The sequence below is a fragment of the Anabrus simplex genome, chromosome 6, assembly GCF_040414725.1.
Source record: "Anabrus simplex isolate iqAnaSimp1 chromosome 6, ASM4041472v1, whole genome shotgun sequence".
Lineage (NCBI taxonomy): Eukaryota > Metazoa > Arthropoda > Insecta > Orthoptera > Tettigoniidae > Anabrus > Anabrus simplex.
Window position 1 is genome coordinate 311,674,354 of NC_090270.1, and position 23,377 is coordinate 311,697,730.

Consider the following 23,377-nt stretch of genomic DNA (forward strand, 5'->3'; position numbering starts at 1 on the left):
ATCTGTAGGTTCCATTTCTATGATAGTAAAACAGCTCCCTATCCACAATGACCATGAGATGAGCTTTCTTTTGATTGTCTGAAAAAGTAGCGCTTGCAAGGTGCGAATTTAAAGTGCCATTGTTGAATAGGTTTCATGTGCTCTGTTGCCTCTTGTTTCCAGTTCCATGTCAATCCCTGGTTGACGAATGGTTGAAAATCTTTCAGTGATGTTAATGTAGGTTTGTGGATCTTCGATTACTTCTCTCTTCTTGAATTCTTTTTCACAGAGACCGAATTACCGATCTGGGGGAATGAAGGAATGACCTCTTACTGGAAAAATTAACTGTACCTCCTCTATGTCTCTTGGTGCTTGCAGGAGCCACCTTTGGAGCATAGCTATCATCATTCTATTTTTATTTTGCCCCCTCCCCCACATCTGTCGGCGAAATGCTTTATCTTCTTAATGTTCGTTAAGTCCAAGTTCTGCAAGCAGTGATAAACGCAAGATGCCACCTCATTCGAACCTTTTGGGTAGGTCCCATCAGTCCATATGTAGCTGAAACAGTTATCTGGTGTCATTGAGCTCTTAGAATTTCCAACAACAATGGAGAAATTGAACAGGTAGAGTTGGTGCCGATAGTAAGTTTCCTGATCAGGAATTTTGGGATATGGCAAATTCTTCTGACAATTGAAAGACAGTGTAAGTACACCTGGTTCACTTTCTCTGAGTAACGAGAAAAAGGCTTGTGCCCTTTTCTTGTGAATTGCCTTACTAGCTTCCAGTGAAGACAACTTAATAGGATCATTTTCCCACTTAATTCTCTCTGAAAGTTCAAGACAAGTGGAGCACACGTCGAGCCTGGGTGAACCAAATCCTAGGTTAAACTTACGATTAAAAATGTAACGAAAGTGGGAGTTCTTCACTTTCACACTGTCATCAGCTTAGGCGTTGTAAGCATTAGCCAGCTTTTGGATATTCAGATCAGAACTAAGGTAACTTCTAAGAGTGTTACTATGACAGTAATGAGATTCAAGGTACTTTAGAGAACTAATATACGCAAAAACTACTTTCTTCTTGTTGGTGTCCTTTGAGAAGTGTGATCGTCACCTCTTTTCTCCCAGATGACATGTCTTGTTGTTGCGTACGCGCGGAGAATATTCTGTATTCTGGAATTTCCCACCCCTAGAATTCGGCGAAAAGCCTGTCCACAAACTTGTAGGTCCTCCCATGTATCAAAATTCCGCACAAAGTACTTTCCTCTGGACTGTTTTTGTTGGTGATTGCCACATATTCTTTTCGTACGACCACTGCAAGGAACCAGCACACAATGTTTCATGATGAAACTGTCTTGATCACACTTCTTCGTTGTAGAATAGAAAGCCTCTCGAAATCTGGTGATTTCCGTGGTTTCCCATTTTCACACCAGGAAAATGCTGGGGCTGTACCTTAATTAAGGCCACGGCTGCTTCCTTCCCACTCCTAGTCTTTTCCTATCCCATCGTCGCCATAAGACCTATCTGTGTTGGTGCGACGTAAAGCAACTAGCAAAAACTAGCAAAACTAAAGAAATTGGTGATAACTTGATCAGTTAACGTCTCACATTTGAGAATTGGCTTCTTGTTATGTGTACGTTCTGGAACAGCTAAGTCCTCTTTCATAGAGTACCTGAAAACAATAAAAAAAAAATGACAGTTCAAGTTCAATACTTGACAGAATTAGGGAATCAACTATGAATGTACCAAGTGAACACATTCACAGCATTTACATTTTCAGAAATTATGTATTTTTATTGTCAACATTAGTGTGTTCTCTTGTACGAAAGCAAGCTAGCTACTTACCTCAATTCTTTTGCAACAGCTCTCTTAGTCGCACTGAGATTGACTCTTTTCTTTCTCGCCTTTGATGGAGACACTACAGAAGGTGATACTTCCATTTTCAAAAATGGAAAGCAAGCAATCTCTGATATAAAACTACGAATAAAGCACTAGTAGAAAGCATGCAGCTTTAGCATAATGGTAGCCATGTTGTATGTTGTTGTTACATGCCGTAGAAGTCAGGTTCTGATTGGTTGAAGTGTACTTTACTCATTTTGCTTTTAAAATGCAGTGGACTTTATCCTTTTTTCACCTAACCTGAGTTTTTAAAGGGGAAATACTTAAGGATTTTATGGCTTTTACTAGTATATTATTTCATGGTTCAGTAGACATATCTTTTACTGAAATATTTCTACCAATATCTCATTTTTTGTAAAAAGTGGACTTCATCCATTTTGCTTTTAGGCGACTCAGTTGTACAATTTGAAATACACCTGCTTTTTTATGTTCCCAACATTTTTAATTATAGATATCTGGAAACAATGTTCTGTGGGTTTAGTTTTAATGTTGAAAACATTTCTTAGCAGACTAAAGACAAAGAACGGGGGGGGGGGGGTCCCATACTACGTGAAACATAAAATTAAGCAGTTTCCTCAATTGTGCCGAAAGTTGAAGGGCTTCACGTCCATAGGTAAAACATTAAATTGCCCTACACATGTCCCCCCGGTGGTGCTAAGAAAGCAACAGTGATAAGATGCCGCCGTACTGCCCCATGGGGCCTCACAACCGTGACAGAAGAAATAAGACAAAAAGTCCGTCTAAGGACTCAGCATTCAATACTCGGACCCTGGGCCCTCAATTAACTATTTGTCAGCTTGACATTGAGGGCATTAGTAGAGCTAAGTGTGAATATCTATCCAAGATACTCGAGGAACAGTCAGTAGATGTATTGGCACTCCATGAAACCCACACAGAAGATGATATTCAGCTGTCTAATAGGGGTAAAATTCCGGGATACAAGATTGCAACGGAACTACATCACCCAAAATATGGTATTGCTATCTATATTAAGAGTGATATTGAAGACTATACAGTCTTGCTATCTGATATGCGTCGGAATATCTTCTCAGCTTCCATCAAGATACAGGATGTTACCATCATAAACATCTATAAGCCTCCAATGGTCTGCTGGCCAGATCCTGTCACCATTGTATCTGATAATAATATTTGATGATTTTAACAGCCATCATACTTCTTGGGTATACGACAGAAATGACGAAAATGGGGATAAGTTGTGTGAATGGATGGATATAAATAATCTTACACTGATATTTGATGCTACAGATCGCGGCACATTCCATTCTGTTCGGTAGAATCAGAACATTTTTGACATGCTCTATTGGTGAAAAATATCTAATTCCTCCATGGGAATTTAGAATTTTCCATTCAGAATCAGAACTATTCTCCTCACCTTTGCTTTGTCTCGCAGGGCATAATGACTCTAACACCACAAATCCGAAGACAAGTTTTGAAGGACTTTCCACGCAGCCAGCACAGACCAGTCATTTACAATATCGGTATGCATATCCCTGTAATAAGATCTGTACTCCAGCCTCGCTGGAACTTCCAAAAAAGGTAACTGCGATATGTATGCAAGGTATACAGATGCTAATATTAGATGGGTGCAACCAACCCCTGAGAACTACGACCGGTTTGTTGGCTTAATCAAATCTGCTGTCAAAAGAAGCATCGCTAGAGGTTTTCGAAAAGATTATGTCTCCGGTTGGAATGAAGAAACAACTCCCCTAAGCTGTGAATTTGAACAAGACAGTGCTCATGAAAAAGCAGTTGAACTTCTGAAATCCTTAGACAATGCTAGAAGAGAGAAATGGACCAAGTCTGTTGAAACCTTGAACTTTACTCACTCAAGTAGGAAAGCATGGTCCCACATACGAAAATTGAACTCAACATCTATACCATCGAGAAAGAATTCATGTATCAATGTAGAATCCACAGCTAACCACCTCGTTTTTACATCTAAGACTGTAGGACACAAGAAGTTCAGTAGAAAGATACGATTGGAATTCAGTGTTAAAACTGGAAGTCAAACCTTATCCAGTGTACTCTCAGCTATTCACTTTAGAAGAGATACAAAAGGGTTTAGATGGTCTCCAGACTGGCAAAGCAGCAGGATTTGATGATGTTTATCCAGAGTACTTTAAGAAGGGTGGCCCAGCAACCAAGCAATGGCTTACGACCTTCTTTAGCTCCATTTTGAATTCAGGATGTCTGCCTCCATCTTTCAAGAAGGCCAAAATTATTGCAATATTAAAACCAGGAAAGGGTCCAAAGATACCTCAAAGCTACAGACCAATTTCCTCACTTAGTGTCACCTACAAACTACTTGTAAGGCTCTTATTGAATAGAATTGTTCTTGCAATTGAGTTATTGATTCCTATTGAACAAGTTGGATTTCACCAAAAACGAGACTGCAGCGATCAAGTTCTTGCACTGTCTTCCTACCTAAAAGTTGGTTTTGAGAACAGCTCAAAAGTGTTTCTGCCTTCCTAGATCTCTCAGCAGCCTATGAGACAGTCTGGAGAAGAGGAATTCTCCTCAAACTTATAAAGGCAGTTCCTTACCTTAAAATAGTCACACTGATTGGCAATATGCTGAGTAACTGGCTATTCAAAGTTCTAACTGAACATGTTAGGAGTAGGTTCCATACAATCAATAATGGTCTACCGCAGGGATCCATTCTATCCCCTCTGCTATTCAACTTGTATACTCATTATCTGCCTGAAACTCTTATCTTGCAAATTCATCTATGCAGACGATATAAATCGTACAGTTCAAGCTACCACCTTTGAAGAAGCTGAGGATATATTAAATGCAGATCCTGGGAAGATGGATGAGTACTTCAGAAACTAGCAGCTCCAGCCAAGTGCCTCAAAATCTGAGGTTGCCACATTTCACCTTAGTCACCTACAGGCAAACTGTCACCCTAGAGTGAAGTTTAAGAATCAATACCTAAAGCACAATAGCTGTCCTAAGTACTTAGGTGTGACATTGGACAAGGCACTGACCTACCAAAATCATATTGGAAAAACGGCTGAAAAACAGAAAAGTCATAACAACATACTTAGTAGGTTAGCTCGAACATCATGGGGGTGCCGACGCCAGTACACTCAGGACTACTACTTTGGCTGTTGTATATTTCCCAGCTGAATATTGTGCAGGCATTTGGTTAAATAGCTCTCACTGCCAACTGGTGGCTATTCAACTTCACCAGACAATGCGTATCATCTCTGGTACTCTGCGTTGTACTCCCTCCCAGTGGTTGCCTGTATTACGTAACATCGCTCCATCCCATCTTAGGAGACAGCAAGCTCTTGTTCACGTGTGGTGTAGGATCATGGGAAATGATGCTCTTCCAATTCATCATGATGTCAAACAGCTTTCTAAACCGAGATTGAAATCAAGAAAGCCAGCTTGCAAGACGGCTGTAGATCTTACGTCAGCCAGGTTCAACCTCCAAAATGCCTGGAGAGATGAATGGTTAAACTCGAGACTTCATGGCCTACTTTTAATCAGTGATCCCACTACAAGGCTTGCTGGCTTTAATCTACCTCGTACAGTCTGGTCAAGGTTAAACAGGATTCGATGTGGTACTGGTCTAACTGATGCAGCCCTATATCAATCCTCCCCAATTGTGATTGTGGTTTTGAATTGCAAACCATCAAGCATATTGTGCAGGAGTGCCGTCTGCGTGCATATCCCGGTTCCTTGGATGAACTCCGCTCAGCATCTCCAGAAAGAATTAGATGGATTGCAGACCTTCCTATCCATATTTGAAAAGTGGCCCTATTGCTGTAAATTGTATATATGTAACATTATAATTTAATGTAATTCTTATTGTCTTGTAAGCATCACGCTAAATAATAAATAATAATAATAAGGGCTAAAGGGCCCAGAAAGGTTTCAAATTGTGATTCTTGGATAGCTCTATCAAACTAAAATAAAAAAACAAATTTTGAAAATCACTTCCGGCCTAAATGCAGTTCCAGAAAAACAGCCTAAAATCGCTTGTTTCTTGTTTTCTTTTTTAAAAATTCAAATCGTAGCCAAATTAACTTATTTACATAATTATTTCTGTAATTTGTTCCTTGGTTCAATACTGTGACGTTTTGAAAAATGTCCTCACCAAATGTAGTTAATAACGGCTTAAGTCAAACTCTACATCGACTCTCATTAACGCTCGTAGTGGTGCTTGAGTGAAACAATGCACTGACTCACATTAGCGCTCGTTCCTAGGATGTTTTCAACATTAAATTGCTTGCATGAAGGGCTAGAACTGTGGATTTTTTATGTTTTATTGAAGATCAGTCTAAGTATAGAAATGTGATAAGAATACAAGGAAGTTATATTCATTACGAATGTCATTAATTACATTTTTCTGTGTTGTGTATTGTGTAACAAAAATGCCATGCATACTTGCTCATTATTTCAAAGCTAGTCTTCTATTCCATCAGTCAGTTTTAATAGTGCTAGTGTAGTGTGATAGGAATACATTGGTGTCTGGGAAGCAGTGATAATCTTGTTTTGTGTTGTAATATAGAATGCACTGAAAACTATCATGAATGAGTGCTGTACATTTTGTAAGGAAATGGCTGTTTGTGCAGTGATGTAGGATTGGTATATAGAAAACCATGGACTTCAAAACTGTGATTTATTTACTGTAAAATCTGTTCATATTTTGTATCTTATGATCTAAAGAAATGCAGTAATAATATGAAATGAAAACCGGCAGAATGGTACTATATTGATGTATATTAAAGTAATGATTTGAGTTCCTTCCTTTTAAGATTGTTAACAGTTGCGGCAGACATTATTTTGGCATTTATGCACTTACTGAGGAACTCATTCTTCGTTAATACTTTTAACAATATTTTACATGCAATGTTTGTGTCAGTTTTGTTGTATTCTTTGTTAATAAGCAAAAAGGCTCAATTATTAGAAGAACTGAGTTCACACCGGCACACTCCTTGATACCTGTGAATGGTATGGTAAAATCTGAATAGTCTGGGAAATGTACAAATTAACTCCATTAAGAACAAGGTTTCAAACAACTGAAATTGCCCCCTCTGCTGAGGTATTTTTCACATTTTGTGAAACTCATTTCTTTTTCCCCTAACATCTTGTAACACATTCGGTTACAATATCTGTTTTCTATGAAAGATACAAAATTAGATTTCCATTGTCACTCTCCAAAATTTCACTGCTCTTTGCTGACAAGTGGCGTTCTCTAATAGACCCTATGCTGCTTTCATTTTCATCGATATCCGACGTGGAACGAGCGACTTGACCCTGGCTTTATTGTTCACAAAACACGGTACTTGAGGTTGGTCACAGACCCATCCATAGATAACTGGTTTTTGTTTTAAATAATTTAATCTAGGGTGACCCAATCAGTGCACTCACTCAATTATACTCGACAATGAATGACAGCACTTCATTAATTACTGGCTATTTACAAAACTCTCTTGTCCTCGCAGCGAGTCTTTGGCTGGCATTACTTGGTACGGGCGATATTCAGTAATCTTGACCAACAGCTTTCACCTTTCACTTCACTACATGCACTCCGCAGTCGCTTCACACAGCAGTTCCATGTATTCAGGTTCGAACGCACGTCCGTTGTTTATCACACCGCAGGACTTCTGTACACTTGGCTCGACTTCAGACAAGACCAGTGACTCGCACACTCAAGGCACGGCTCGGCTCCAGACAAGACCAGTGACTCGCACACTCAAGGCATGTGACCACTCCACTCACTGGACTCTTCCGCTCATGACTTGTAACTGATTACACAACCATTTCCACGTCTTTGAGGCAAGCCTGTTTATACCTGGTGACGAAGTTCTTACCTTCGGGTTACGGCCTGAATACGACTGTTCTTGTTTCGCCTTGCAGAAAATTCACGGAGACACCAGACGAAAGTGAGAACAGAAGGTGTGTCACATGACCATAGGCTGGCCAGTAGCTCCCCAGTCTAACTCACTCACCCCCCAGCCAGGAACTACCGAAGTGGGCTTCAACAGAGCTGACGTTTACATTACAACATAACAATAGTAACCGAGGTAAAATCAGTGTGCTTATAGGTCTTATGACATTTGCAGTAGTGATTGTACCGGAACGTGCATAGTAAGGTTTTGTTAATACAAACAGATCAATTATTCACAGTTGAGACCATTTCCCTCATGCCAAGTCAATAGGTGTTATACACACTGTCATAATATTTGAAGGGTACAGGGAAAAAACAATAGATGTCAATTTTTCTACTTTTGTGTAAATTGGTTTTTAAAGTTTGATAACTCACTACAAGATGGGGATGCTATAGGCATTAACTCTGTTTAGTGAAGAGGAGAGGGGAAGTGCTTCTTCATCATAAAATGTAATTTTGTGAATTAGGGAGTAAATGCAAGCTAATGATTTTGATGAAATAAAAGTGTGCAATTGAATTAAGGAATATCTTGTAAAATATTATTTAGTAATAAATATTAACCCACTAAAACAGTTCCAATATCTCCAGTGGCAAGATCGTTGCCTAAATTCAGAGAATTTATTACCAGTATAAGAAAACTTTTATTAGTAATATAATTGTATACTAAGACAGTAATTGTAAATCCAGGCCTTCATTTGATGACAATAGAGCAACTCATAGTTGTTACTAAACCGGGCAAATTGGCCGTGCGGTTAGGGGCGCGCGGCTGTGAGCTTGCATCCGGGAGATAGTGGGTTTGAATCCCACTGTTGGCAGCCCTAAAGATGGTTTCCGTGGTTTTCCATTTTCACACCAGGCAAATGCTGGGGCTGTACCTTAATTAAGGCCATGGCCACTTCCTTTCCACTCCCAGGCTTTTCCTATCCTATCGTCGCCATAAGACCTATCTGTGTCGGTGCGACGTAAAGACGCTAGCAAAAAAAAAAGTTCTTACTAAACATACGCAATTTAACCGTGAATTATGGGTGTGTACAAGATAGATCTTAGTGTACTGCAAACTGTGGACAGAATGTTGGTGAGCGGGCCTCATGTAACAGTTGCTCAAAGTGACTGTTATCGTCATGCTAGAAGCAACACTGCACGATACACGTTCTCCTTCAACTTCAGTGAACTAACTTGGCTTACTATCATTATCATTGCCCCAGTCACCTCCCTGCATTTTGCCATAGAGAAGAGACTTACTCTGTGTACAAGAAATCCAATGCCTAATCTATTCTGTTATGTTTCCTCGCTACCTTCCAATGATTACCTTCACTTCCACAGCCATTATTGTTTACTGTAAACTTATGGGGTTAATATGCGAGCCGTAGTTTATATACTTAGTCATTTTATTTGTGTCATTTGAGAATATCATTACAAGAAAAGAAATTTACACTTAAGTAAATATGCATTAAAGGGTTATTTTGGAAATGGTTCTCAATTTTAACTTAAAATTTATGGAACACGCTAGATCAATTTGAAAAATGATGGCTAATCTCATTAAGAAGATAACAATGCCTCCTTTTTAATCAAAGTTGGGGCTAGCTGTCATTTTGTTTACTAACTGCAGGATATTGTGGTGATGTCTGCATAAGATCTTGCATTAATCTATGTCTAGTATGACGTAATATATTTATTTTATCTGATATGTTCTAGATTGCAATGTGCAATCTGTTTATATCATCATGGTATTGTGTTTGTTTTGTAATATGTTTATAAAATGTTGTGTCCGATTTGACAAGTAGGTTGATTTTGAAGAATTTTTCTCTTTAGCATGCTACTGAGGCTTAGACCTGGGTTATTGCATTTAGTAATTGTAATCACTTGACATATCTGCCACTGCAGATCATGTATCACATATTACCTTGTGCTGAAAATTATAGTATTTTTTAGATACTGTGAAATGGACAGAAATCTTATGAGTACACTGGTACATGTAAGTGAAGAGCAAAATACTCATGTTGTTACTTCTGGTTACATAATACAGTTTTCTTTGAAGTGTTGACTATTAAAAATTACAATTTCTAACTCGAACTGAATGTGTGCAATATACAGAGCCAAGAAAACTTTGTTTTTCCTTTTATATATTTAACTTTTTTCAGTCACCTGAAAATATTTCTAATACTTGTCCTGTAGCAGTATACCATGATACTTTCCCAAACAGGAATATTTTGTTTTTTGTATAAAGCTCATTCCATCAAACACATACTGCATTGCTTCATTCAGGTGCTTATTCTTTGCTACGTAGGTCAGTTCATAAGTCGTGGCAACCATGTTATACATGATATATCTCCCGAACATGTGGTAAATCCAGAACATAAGTTTAAAATCCTGTGTCACTCCCCACTGAATATCCCAGACAGATGGCTTTTTTTTCCCTTGCTGGGTTGTTAATAAATGGACGAGAAAGTTAGTGTGCTACCGGCCGTGTTTAAGGGTGGATGGAAGTAAAGTTGACAGATTGTTATGCAGGGATAAGAGAAGCTTTGCCTGATAAAGCTTTTGAGGCCTTGGAACGTAGAAGCGTAGCAATCAGAGTGCACGGCCTCTATCCGCTCACACAGACATGTCAATGATCGTTGTCATCGAAAAATGTTAACAGAAGACAGACATTGGACTCTGCTGGAATTATCCATGCATATGAGTGTTTCTGCGTCGACAGTGTTCTGAAGTTTACAACAGGCATTGCTGATGCACAAGATCTGTGTTTGTTTTTTCCATTTAAAAAACTTATACCTATTCACTTATCTTTCAGTTGCCCTTTGCCATTAGCTCCATATGAACTCAATTTGGTCCTAGCATTGAAAAGTGTATTCCAGTGGTCTTCAGACACAAACAGTAAATTTACATTGCTGCTGTATTATCCAAAGATATAACACAGTTGCCATAACTTATGAAGCGACCCTCCTATATTTTTCATGACAGGTTTAAATATTCTTATCTTCAGACTCCCACTAATCGATGGGTGATCAATGATATTTGCTTTATCATGTTTCTTATAATTTCTTGGCTGTCCACATTAATGGGACAGCAAGAAACCTCACCATAATAACTCTATTTAATAAAGACATTTAAACCTGTCACAGAGAAGGAAGATGTTGGAATACCAACTAGGCCTAGTCAGTTTTAATTTGTAAAAGTGATATATTGGATGCCTATCTATTTAATAATGGTTACTGTAAATATGTGGTGCATTATTGCCTATTTGTAAATTTGTCAATAATTTATTGCTATATGGAATAAGGGTTCTTGTGAGACTGTTAAAACGCACAGAAGTTGATGCAAATATTGCTGATACAGAAATTCATTTTTACTTTTATTATTTGTTGGGTAATGAAATTGTCAGTCCTATGAATGGATAAATTATTATTATACATTCCAAATCTTCTTGAGAGTTTTCATTTTTTTTTGCCTGTTCATTCTGGTACCCATTCCTTTTCCCAAATTTAATTTTAATTTACATTGTAGTCCTTATGCTTGTTACAAGTGTAAATAATTCTTATTCTTTTATTCTTAACAACATTACATTTCCAGTTTACCACAATTTCTTTTAAATATCTGAATGAAAATCCTTTGTTAAATATTGTAGTCTCTATGTCCATAACATACACTAGTGTCCAAAAGTTAAGCATAAGTTACGAGTAAGCAGAGCAACAGCAAATAGACCGCAAATCGCATGACATATGCACCTACCAACCTTACGTGTTCGCTCTGTCTAGGAAAGGAGTGTTCCCTGCTTTAACTAACGGCGTAACCGCAAGGTAAACACAGCCGGTGCCTGCGCCCCATCTTCCCGCAGTCGTGTTTGCTCTGTTATAGTGTGCGGAGTGTAGCCTCATGGTGAACGTGACAACATAATGGCACAACGACGCCATTTGGACCCCGTTTTGCAGGGTAGAATACTGGGCCGCCTGGAAGCAGGCCAGACATACCGAAGTCCTCGTATCCTTGAATGTGCCACAAAGTGTCATTTCCAGGCTTTGGAGACAATTTCGAGACACAGGAGATGTTAGTCGTAGGCCAGTTCCAGGTCGACCAAGGGTAACCACCCCACAGCAGGACCGATATCTGGCCTTAACCGTCCGACGAAATTGGAGTGCAGCTGCAAGACAATTGTCGCCGGAGCTTGTGGCCGTCTCAGAGGTTGCCGTTTCCCGGTAAACTGTGTACCGGAGTTTCAGAACAGCAGGGCTGTTTGCCCGACGTCCAGCGATGTGCGTCCTGTTCACTCCAGCACAGAGACGGACCTGTTTACTGTGGAGCCGTCAACATCGAAACTGGTCCATTAATGAACGGAGACATGTGCTCTTCGCAGATGAATCCCGCTTCAGTTTGCAGAACGATTCCCGTCGCACATTAATCCGGAGAGAACCGGGTAGCCAATGCAACCACAGGAACATCATGGAACAGGACCAGTATGGTGGTGGTGGCGTCATGATGCGGGACGGCATCATGTAGAATGGCCGTACGGACCTGCACATCTTCATGGGTGGTCCGTGGAACACTGTTAACGCTCGGAGATACAGGGATGAGTTTCTGAGACCACATGTTCTACTCTTCAGAGGTGTGGTTGGTCCAGGCTTCCTCTTAATGGATGATAATGCACGACTGCACCGCGCTGCTCTGGTGGATGAATGTCTGGCTGGGGAAGACATTCATCGCATGGACTGGTCAGCGTGGTCTGTGGATCTGAATCCTATAGAACATGCCTGGGGAGGCGAATTGCATCCCGTCAGCCTCCACCAAGGGCCCTCCAAGACCTTCGCATTGCCCTTTCGGAGGAATGGGATCGACTGCCACAAGAGCTCTTAGACCATCTGATAGAGAGCATGCCACGTCGCTGCGAAGCGTGTGTGGCTGTTAGGGGTAACCATACACCCTATTAATAGCATATTTTGTTGTGGAAGACACTGACAAGTTTTGTTAGTTGTTGTCAAAGGTGTGCCTAAGCTATCAGAACCTTTCTGACACTGTTTTTTTTTTTTGGACAAGTTGTGTAACATACGGTGTGTGAGTCAGCTTCAGTTTGTTCAACAATCCGTCTGACATTCCTATCAGGCGGTATGGCCTCGTTTAGTGATTATGCTTAACTTTGGGACATTAGTGTACTTTACCATATCTAAGATAAAATTCAAAAAGAATTTAATTGTATAAAGTCTACCTGTTCAATACACGTTTGCCATTTGATAAATGATCTGTCTAGAAAGCTAGGACGTGTTTCGACCTAGCCTAGAGCTAAAATAACACAAAAATGAAAGATATATACAAAAACTTGAGATAAAATACAGTCAACAAATGCAATGAAAATCGATGTTTAAAATGTACAAAGCTTCAATCTTGGACGAATTTAGTGACAAGGTGAGTAAAAATTTGCGACTCTTCATATTATCTTTTACATGTACTTAAAATTTTTCGTTCTCACACTCGGCTTTTTGTTTCCACTTCTGAATCCCGGCTATACTTGTATTCTCCATGAAGAAATGTAACGAATTTTAAAACTTCACTCCGTTTCCAGAAGCATGCCAAATAGAACAACATTCAACAGTCTTCACAATTTTTAGTATTTCCTCCAGCTAACCAATTGTTGTATTAAATACGGTTGGACCCACACCTGTTACAACTAAATTTGTCCAAGATTGGAGCTTTGTACATTTTAAACATAGATTTTCATTGCATTTGTTGACTGTATTTTATCTCAAGTTTTTAATGTACTATATCACTGTTTTGTATGTTTCTTTCATTTTTGTGTTATTTTAGCTGATGATGACCTCTAGGCTAGGTCGAAACATGTCCTATGCAGCTGTTTAGACGACCATTTTAAAATGGCAAACGTGTATTGAACAGTTGGACTTTATACAATTAAATTCTTTTAGAATTTTATCTTAGATATTTAAAGTCAATACGGAACTGGAATGAAGTTTATTACTTGTAATACTTTACCATCATTCCATGATTTAATACTAAGACTAAACACGCATTTTTAATTACATCAAGAGGAAGTACCCGCGAACAACTGAAGACATGCTCGTGAAGATGAACAAATTAGTTTGGTGATCGTCGTTAACAATGTATAATGTACAATGCCAGACTTGGCTGGTTAGCCCTTGGTTGCCAACCCATGCTCCCAGGATTAGGGTTCCTGGGGTTCCCCCTTCATTGATGTCTTACGACAGCCACGAGATGCCATTGATGTATTCTTCTGCCCCTATCCAGATGGGGTTAAATGTACTATACTATAAACTTGTGTTTTTGTCGCGAGGTGGTGCAGCTCTTGTCTGACGTACATTTAATGGAGGTAAACTTCATGTACCTTTCTAACCACTTACTAGTGATGGGAAACGCTCTCGCTCGAGACTCTCGAGACTGACGTCGCAGATCTCGAGACTCTCGCGAGAATCCCGAGACCGATCCTCCTGTAGCGCAAGCGGTGCGAGGTACCAGTAACTACGACTGTAAACTTGATAGTAAATCATTGGCAGTTATTGCGTGAAATAACGTTATCTTATGAAAACGTGTGAGCCAATACATTTTGTCAAAAGCCTGGAAAAGTACTGCATGTTCAACTATAAACCCCTTAATACCATTAACTAAAGTGGAAACAGAATGTTAGTATCTTAAACTGTTCACGACTTATTTGGGGTGGACATCTTAGGTGAATAACAATGCATAATTTGTGAATAACTGTAGATAGGATGTACACTTAGTTGGATACCAGAGGCCATTATTCGAACCTGCGACGGGGAAGATGTGCTTTGCTACGTACGCAACCCCCATTACACATGAGTGGAACGTGTAACAGGGGTGATGGGCAACGCTCTCGAGACCGATTCTCGTGTGCTGCGAGCTGTGCGACGTCCCAGTAACTACGAGTGTAAACTTGATAGTTATCATCAGCAGTTCTCACATGGAAACGCGTGTGACGATAAATTTTGTCAAAATCCTATGATAGCATTGTATGTTGAACTATGAGCTCCTTACCATTAACGAAAGTGAATACAGAATGCCAGAATCTTAAACTGTTCACGAGTTATGTCAGGTGGACTTCTTAGCTGAATAACCCGTATAGTTTGTTAATAATTGTTATTAGGATGTAATCCTACCTGGATGCCTCACAGTCGTTGTCGGCAGGGTAGTTTCTTGTGATTCAGACCGGGCCGGAGGTGTTCAGTGACGATTCCTCTTCATTGATATTATGCGTTTGTAAGTGCCAGATCATCCCAGAAGTATTTCTACCGATGTATTTTACTTCTTTTGAATAAGCAACACAGTGGGCTGTGCTATGTGACATCTCTTAAAAATAACCGACATCTGCGACTTACGTTGCGTTTCGGACATTGTCTTCAAGTTGTCGCGTACAATTCGACACAGTTCACATTGCACCGTCATATATCGAAGTACCGACCTAATTATGACGCGAATACTCTATAGCAATTTAGATTGCACATTCCACTCATGCGTAATGGTGGTTGCATATGCAACAAGGCGCATTTTGCCTCGTCTCGAGTTCGAATAATGCACGCCTCTAGTATCCAGTTACGTGTACTTACAGTAGCCGTCAGGTTCTGTACTTAAACCACTCATTCATGTACCTACCAGTGCATACAATGCCCGAATGCGTATCCTTTATAATTATGTTATACTTCTTCAAAATAGACCTCGGTATACGTGAACGCCCTAGTCGTTTGTTGACACGTATTTACGAAAATGAGAAGGCCCTTGGTTGGCTATTCGCATATTCGGAACAAACAACATTCAGCTCCGACTACCTGCAGGCCTACGACACGCTGCTCGCCGCACATTGTGGGGACAACGCTCTCGAGATTTCTCGAAATTTCTCGCGAGAAATAATGCCTGCGCTAGTCTCGAGAAATCTCGAGACCTCGTCTCAGACTGCCCATCACTACCACTTACCAATGTTTCTTGTAATAATAAATTTCTGGCAGTACCAGGAATGGAACCCAGACCTCTGAGAACGTCAGCTAATAGCACCAACCTTTTCACTACAGTGGTGGACAGGAGGTTGCATTAATTTTACTCAGTAGATTATGCATCAGCGTATACAGGGTCTCTCATATAAACTCACTGCGAACACACGGTGTTTGTACTCTGCGCTACGGCAGCTGCCTCAGTCGAACTTACGTGACGGCGCGGCCAGCCTGCTTTAAGCGTGTTAAGCGTGTATACAATCTTATCTGAAATCTTACTTTATAAAAGATGGTGGAAGTGTCGTCCTTCCGGGGTTATACAGGCATTATATCTGGTAACTACATTCTGGCTGACACGAGTGAGTTCTCTTACTCTAATGTTGCTGATTTCATTCGTAATGTTTTCTTTCATTTCCTCCAATGTGTGAGGATTTATTCGATACACGTTTTCTTTCACTTTACCCCACAAGTAAAAATTACCCACTATTAGATCTGCCGGGCTGAGTGGCTCAGACGGTTGAGGCGCTGGCCTTCTGACTCCAACTTGGCAGGTTCGATCCTAGCTCAGCCCGGTGTTATTTGAAGGTGCTCAAATACGTCAGCCTCATGTCAGTAGATTTACTGGTACGTTAAAGAACTTCCGCAGGACTAAATCCCGGCACCTCGGCGTCTCCAAAATCTGTAAAAGTAGTTAGGGGGACGTAAAGCTAATAACATTATTATTATTTACTGTTAGATCTGGAGAACGAGGGGGAAATAGACCAGCACTGATCACTCTGTCTACAAACACTTCCGAGATTATAAGAAGGGAATCTTCTGCTATATGAGCAGGGCCTGAATCTTGTTTTTCTTCCGTTAACTAATGGAAGAACGGTACCTCTCTGCATTTAGTGTCGTCTTGAAAAAAATATGCCCAATTATTCTTCTTGCATACCAAACGCCAATCTTTCTTTCATAGTGAGGGACTTCATAGACACCATTAGGATTTTCTGCACACCAGAGTGACTGTTCACACTGCTATTAAGATGAAACAAGAACTTTAACATACAAAAATATGGTGTTACAATGATAACTGTCTCACCCTGTTAACAGCTGAGATTCAGACTGACGACTGATGCTTTGGCAGGTTAAATACGTACTGGCTGCTTGCAAGGTCAAGAACTATGCATTCGCCTGCCATATTGTAGTACCCTAATCGGAGAGCAATAACGCTGCTTCGACGGTCTTAATTTATATGAGAGACCCTGTATATTCAGGAGTATTTACAACTAATTTCATACGTTTGCTCCAGGCTAGTGATCAGTACCTCTGTGAACTAACATTAGTTTCCACATTATGTGCAGAAGTCCTTGTGAAATGTCTGTCTTGTAATTACTAGAATGAAATAATTTTTTAAAAAATGTCTGTTATTTACGAATAACTGCTAAGGCCACGCTCACTGATGAAACGAGCATTCATAGTACGTTTTCCAGGATGTTTGGAGGGCAACTTGTACTCTCTTATGTGATCGACATTAAAAGTTCTGAATGGGGATGATCAAATAAATTAACAAGACTTCTTGAAGTCTTTATTCGAAAGGTACATTTGCAAACAAATGCAACAATATTTTTCTACACAATGCATTTCATTATGGACTCGTGCACTTCCTGTTCACTTATGATAAGTAAATAATGAAGTGTAGTAACGAGCTTGTACTGTCTATAATTATTTCCATACCGGGCGAGTTGGCCGTGTGGTTAGAGGCTGTGAGCTTGCATCCGGGAGATAGTGGGCTCGAATCCCACTGTCGGCAGCCCTGGAGGTGGTTTTCCGTGGTTTCCCATTTTCACACCAGGCGAATCCTGGGGCTATACGTTATTTAAGGCCATGGCCGCTTCATTCCAACTCCTAGGCCTTTCCTATCCTATCGTCGCCATAGAACTTATCTGTGTCAGTACGACGTAAAGCCCATAACAAAAAAATCCCTTATACCTCCAGTTTTCTTATTCTTTCTTCATAAACATTTATTGGATGCTTGACAGATTGTGAACAAAATTTTGTTCCTCCTTGTCACTGGGATTTTCTTTTTCACCCAAGTTGTTATTAAGGGCTTTTAACAAATTATAATAGCGTGTAGCCTCCAGAAAGTTACATGGTGACACATGTGGAGGTTGGGTGGGATATTACATAGCTGTCTATTGCAGTTCTCATTTAACTTTCGTAGCTGCAGCTGTCTGTGAGGGAAATCATTGTTAACATTAATCTTGTAAAATATTATTTTCCTGCATTACCATGGAGAAGCTGGGTGCTGTATATTAGAATATTGCGTTTTATTGGGTTGGTACTCTCTAAACTTGAGCGTCCTACTCATTGGATGAATGGTCAGCGCTGAGGCCTTCGGTTCAGAGGGTCCCGGGTTCGATTCCCGGCCGGGTTGGGGATTTTAATCGCCTCTGATTAATTCTCCTGGCCCGGGGACTGGGTCTTTGTGTTTGCCCCACACTTTCCTCTTCATATTCACACAACACACTATACTATCAACCACCACAGAAACACGCAATAGTGATTACATCCCTCCATATAGGGTTGGCGTCAGAAAGGGCATTCGGCCGTAAAACAGGGCCAAATCCACATGTGCGACACCGTTCGCACCCGCGACCCCACAGGTGTGGGAAAAAGCGACAGGAAAAGAAGACTCTTTAAACTTGTTCAAGTGTCTCATTCCAGCTTTGCATGGGGGACTCGTGCATCTCCTCTTCTTTCATTATGATAACGACTGGGGAATGAACAATCAAATGCAGAAGTAAGCATGCATCTCTGAGCGTGTCGAGGCACTACTACCAAATACGTGCTGTTGTTGCATTAACGATCATTAAAGTATTCCACAACAGTTTCAAAAGTTTTGTTCATATTTAATCAACCTCTGTAAATTGGAACTCTTAAATTGCATTTAACCGGGCGAATTGGCCGTGCGCGTAGAGGCGCGCGGCTGTGGGCTTGCATCCGGGAGATAGTAGATTCGAATCCCACTATCGGCAGCACTGAAGATGGTTTTCCGTGGTTTCCCATTTTCACACCAGGCAAATGCTGGGGCTGTACCTTAATTCAGGCCACGGCCGCTTCCTTCCAACTCCTAGGCCTTTCCTATCCCATCGTCGCCATAAGACCTATCTGTGTCGGTGCGACGTAAAGCCCCTAGCAAAAAAAAATGCATTTATGCCAATGATGTAGATTTGTTTGAACACTGGTTTCAAAGTTCAAACAAAAAATAAAAATACAATGAGAAATTATTGGCTGTAGGATATTGCAATAGAGTAAATGAATGTATTATTTGGGTCCACCTTTTCAATACAAAATGTAAATAGTTTAAATTACATAAATGATTAGGGACTAGTTTCGACCTAGTAATAGGTCATCGTCAGCCTAAAGCAAAATTAAAACACAAATAACGAAGAAATTAAACAATGTAAAGACACGTACGGTCTCGTAAAAGTACATACCATGTGAGATATTGTGCAGCACTGTGTTAAAAAATAACTCTCTGAAAGAGATTCATAATAAGTCCAGTGCATATTAAAAAGATGTTATAGATAGGAATCCTTGAGTTGCAGGAATATGCTGGCTCATTTAAGAACCACTGAGCCGAAGTCACGTCGTTTATTTATGATAAAAGGCCAGTGCGCCATATAGCATTAAAAAGTTGATAGGGATGGAAATTTTTCAGTTGTTGGTCAAGGAATTCAACATATGCTGACTTCTTAAATTCGCTGCTGTATATTCGAAGAACAACTGAGATGAAGTTACGTCGTTTTTAAGATATTCATGGACGTAAAAACACATGGATGCTGGGAAGGCTCTTCAGTTTTTTGGAACTTGAGGGAAAGTAATTGTTGCGCGTGGAGACTTAAGAATCCAGAGATGCGCTACATTATGTTAAAAAATAGAGATCCATAAAAATGTCCCGTGCGCCGTATAAAAGTAACAAGTTGTAAAAGTAATTCTTAAGTTGTTGATCATGGAAATCGAAAAAGGTTGGTTTTCAAGCGATGCTGCTGTTCATTCAGAGATCAATTGAAATTACAGTACCGTAACATTGTCTTCTCAAGATGTTTATAAACTTGAAATGAATGTCGATGCGAAGTAAGATGCTAGAAGAAAGCTCTTCTGTTTCTAGAATCTTGAAGGACGATGGATGTTACGCGAGGAGGATTAAAAATATATGGAGTTAAATAAAGGTGAATAGAAATTCGCAGTTCAATGCGGACCATACATTTGACTCTGAATAAATGACAGCAAGGAAAGAAAGAAAGAAAGAAAGAAAGAAAGAAAGAAAGAAAATTGGACAGGTGGAAGAAAATATTTAAATAAAATATTCATAAGGGAATTTGCGCGTGTTGTAATAAGCTGAAGAGAGAAATGCGGGTAGGTGAGGTTCAAAGGAAATCTTGAGGAGGTGAAGGGAGAAAAAGAACGGAAGGAGAAGAAAAGGGGGAGGGGGAGAGGATATTAAGGTGGGGCTGAGGGATGTGGGAATATGGAAGATTGTTTAAGAAAAGTACTATAAATAGAATGAAAAATCGGACCTTTAAAATTAGATTTTGATTGTCTGAAAAGCTGAATGAGCAGGTCAAAAAGAATGTTCGATTTTTCGGAAATGTCATTAAGATTGAAGTTTGGATTAAAATATTGGTCTAGATGTATAAAGCAATTCTCTGTTGTGTTAAGGAGGGGTCCTTTATTCATAATTTTGAGAATTACTATATCATGTTTAATGTCTGTAAATTTATTATTATATTCATGTGTTGACCAACTGCAGAACATTAATTGTATTTTAGGGCATTGACATGTTTCAAGTATCGTATTTTAAAGCTTCTTGCTGTTTTTCCAATATAAGAAAAATTGCAGCTGTTGCATTTTACCCTATATACACCGGATTTTGAAAAACAATCAGTTCTATTAATATATGATGAGTTGTGTAAGACTTTAGCGTTATTATTGTTGGTTCTGAAGGAGATTTTAACATCATGTTTTTTAAAAACGTTAGTGACCTTATAAATATCTTTATTGAACGAAAAGGTAGAAAATAAAGACACTTTTGGTTTTTCTTTTTTTAGAGTGGTTATAGGACGATGTTTGTATATACTGATAATACCCTCAATGAAAGAACTATTGTATCCATTGACTTTAGCAATCATACGGATATTGTTCAATTCTTTTTTAAGATCACTTTCGGTCATTGGGACAATATAGGCTCGATGAACCATACTATTATAAGCTGCTCTTTTATGGATTTGTGGATGAGAGGAATCTTGACGAATAGTGGAAGATGTTTGGGTAGGCTTTCTGAAGATATTGAATTTTAAGGAATATAGTTGCCTAATGATGGTTAAGTCTAAAAAATTTATTCTTTGTTCAGATGCAGATTCGAGCGTAAATTTTATGTGCGGGTCAATATTATTAAGGTTGACAAGAGTGGAAGCAGCGTCTGTTGTGTTTTCATCTAGGATTATTAATCATCCACATATCTAGCCCAGAAAGGAATATTATTGAAGTTATTATTAATATCAATTTTAGTATGTTCTAAAAATCCAAGTAGATTTCAGCTAAGATGCCCGAAGCCGGCGATCCCATGGCCAAACCCTCCTGCTGATAAATAATACCGTCGAAAGTGAAATAGTTATTATTTAAAACCAATTTCAGGATAGACATAAAATCTTGTATTTCCAAAGCACTTAGGTGGGTGTATTTACTTAAATTGTTTTCAATGATAGGGTATAATTTAGGGTTTGAATACTAGGATACATATTAATAACGTCGAACGAGTGAAGGGAATTTTTAATAGATTTTTTAGATAAAAAATGATAATATCTTCTTAGAAACTTGTGAATGAATTGAGAAGCATTGTAAAGAGGACTTGGTCTATAATTTATGACCGGGCGGATAGGGACGTCGGGTTTGCGTATCTTAGGAAGGGCTTTAGCGGTCGGAAGGCTTGGATTCATGCTAATAAATTTAGTTTTTTCTCGTTCAGTTAAAAGGAATGAAGTATTTTTTAAGAGTTTGTTTAAGTAGGCGTTGGATTTTTTGAGTGGGGTCTTTTTCAACAACAGTGAACGAACTGTCAGAAAAGAAATCTTTAGTCTTATCAATATATTCGTTTCTTTCCATTATAACGGTGGTATTGACCTTGTCAGCGTTAGTTACAATGAGATTATTGTCAGAAATCTTCTTTTTAAGAGCGCGTAATCGCTTTTGATCAATGATTGATTCTTTATTGCTGATAGGGATGTTGGGATTCATACTTGAGTTAAGAATGTCGTTAATTTTACGTTTAACTTCGACCCCCCCCCCCCCGGGCGAGTTGGCCGTACGCGTAGAGGCGCGCGGCTGTGAGCTTGCATCCGGGAGATAGTAGGTTCGAATCCCACTATCGGCAGCCCTGAAGATGGTTTTCCGTGGTTTCCCATTTTCACACCAGGCAAATGCTGCGGCTGTACCTTAATTAAGGCCACGGCTGCTTCCTTCCAACTCCTAGGCCTTTCCTATCCCATCGTCGCCATAAGACCTATCTGTGTCGGTGCGACGTAAAGCCCCTAGCAAAAAAAACTTCGAACCTAACTTCATCCTGTTCTTCAGGGGGTAATTTACTGATGGCTAGTTCAAATTCTAAGATCATAGTAGTAGAGGTGTCAAGCATATTAAGATTAGGCCTATTGTGAATGGGACCTTTGGCTAAAATTGAATTTTCGTCATCATTTAGAGGAACATTGGATAAATTAATAATCGGTGGATGAAATTGAATCGTTGTGCTAGAGGAATTTCTATTATTAATAGCTAGGTTATTAGATTTAGAAACTTTTAAGATACAAAGCTTCTTATCCAAGGTTTTCTGTTTCTTAGCTAATATGTTGAAAAGTCTATTATCAATTAGAGATTGAAATAAATTCCATTGAACACTTGAAAGTATTGAACTTCTTACTGAAATTGATCCTACTGTTTAGTATGAAGTGGAACTGCATGTATTCATTTTTTCCTTTATTTAAAATATATAACTTTGCAACATTTGGTGAATACTTCTTGTTTCAGAGTGCTGGAAACATTTTGAGTTGGATGAAACGAAAGGTACGAACAATTTGATTGACTGGAGTTGCAGCTGCCATTCCGTTTGGATTCCATTGCACATTTGTACATTTCCTTTAGAGGATTGCAATTTGATGAGATTTCTGGAGTGTAAATACTGTGTTAATGTGTTTATTATGATTGTTGTATTTAATTTTTTAAAGAATATATTGACAATGAAAAGAGAAATTGTTGAACCAAACAGCTTTTTGATATTTAATTTTATAATTTTACAAGACCTCCATTTTCCTTCTTTCGTGACTCCAGAATTAAAGAATGATTGTCGCTGGTTATTAAATGGAGAACAGATGTGTTGTATGGGTTGCTCAAGGTTTAGGGTTTGAGTTCTAACATAGTGTGTGTGGCTTGTAAGAGTTCTAAGATGAGAGACCTGTCTTAGTAGATTTCCTAGCACTTTAACCCATAAGAGCCAAATGTTGTTTTTTCCGAAGTGGTTCGCATGTTTGTAGTGCCAGCGTCGAAAAATCGACCTTCATAGAAGTCACAATAAAGGTACA

At 39.3% G+C, this 23,377-nt stretch overlaps 1 protein-coding gene across 1 annotated transcript in view; it reads left to right on the top strand.

Annotated features, from left to right (window-relative positions):
- The window catches only part of LOC136876521 (solute carrier family 35 member E2A), a 155,626-nt gene extending 132,578 nt beyond the window's left edge, over window positions 1-23,048 (top strand). Inside the window, exon 9 of the mRNA XM_067150538.2 lies at window positions 22,827-23,048. Coding sequence (XP_067006639.1) covers window positions 22,827-22,877 — 51 coding nt within the window. The 3' untranslated portion in view covers window positions 22,878-23,048. The remainder of the gene's footprint in view (window positions 1-22,826) is intronic.
- The last annotated feature ends 329 nt before the right edge of the window (window positions 23,049-23,377 follow it).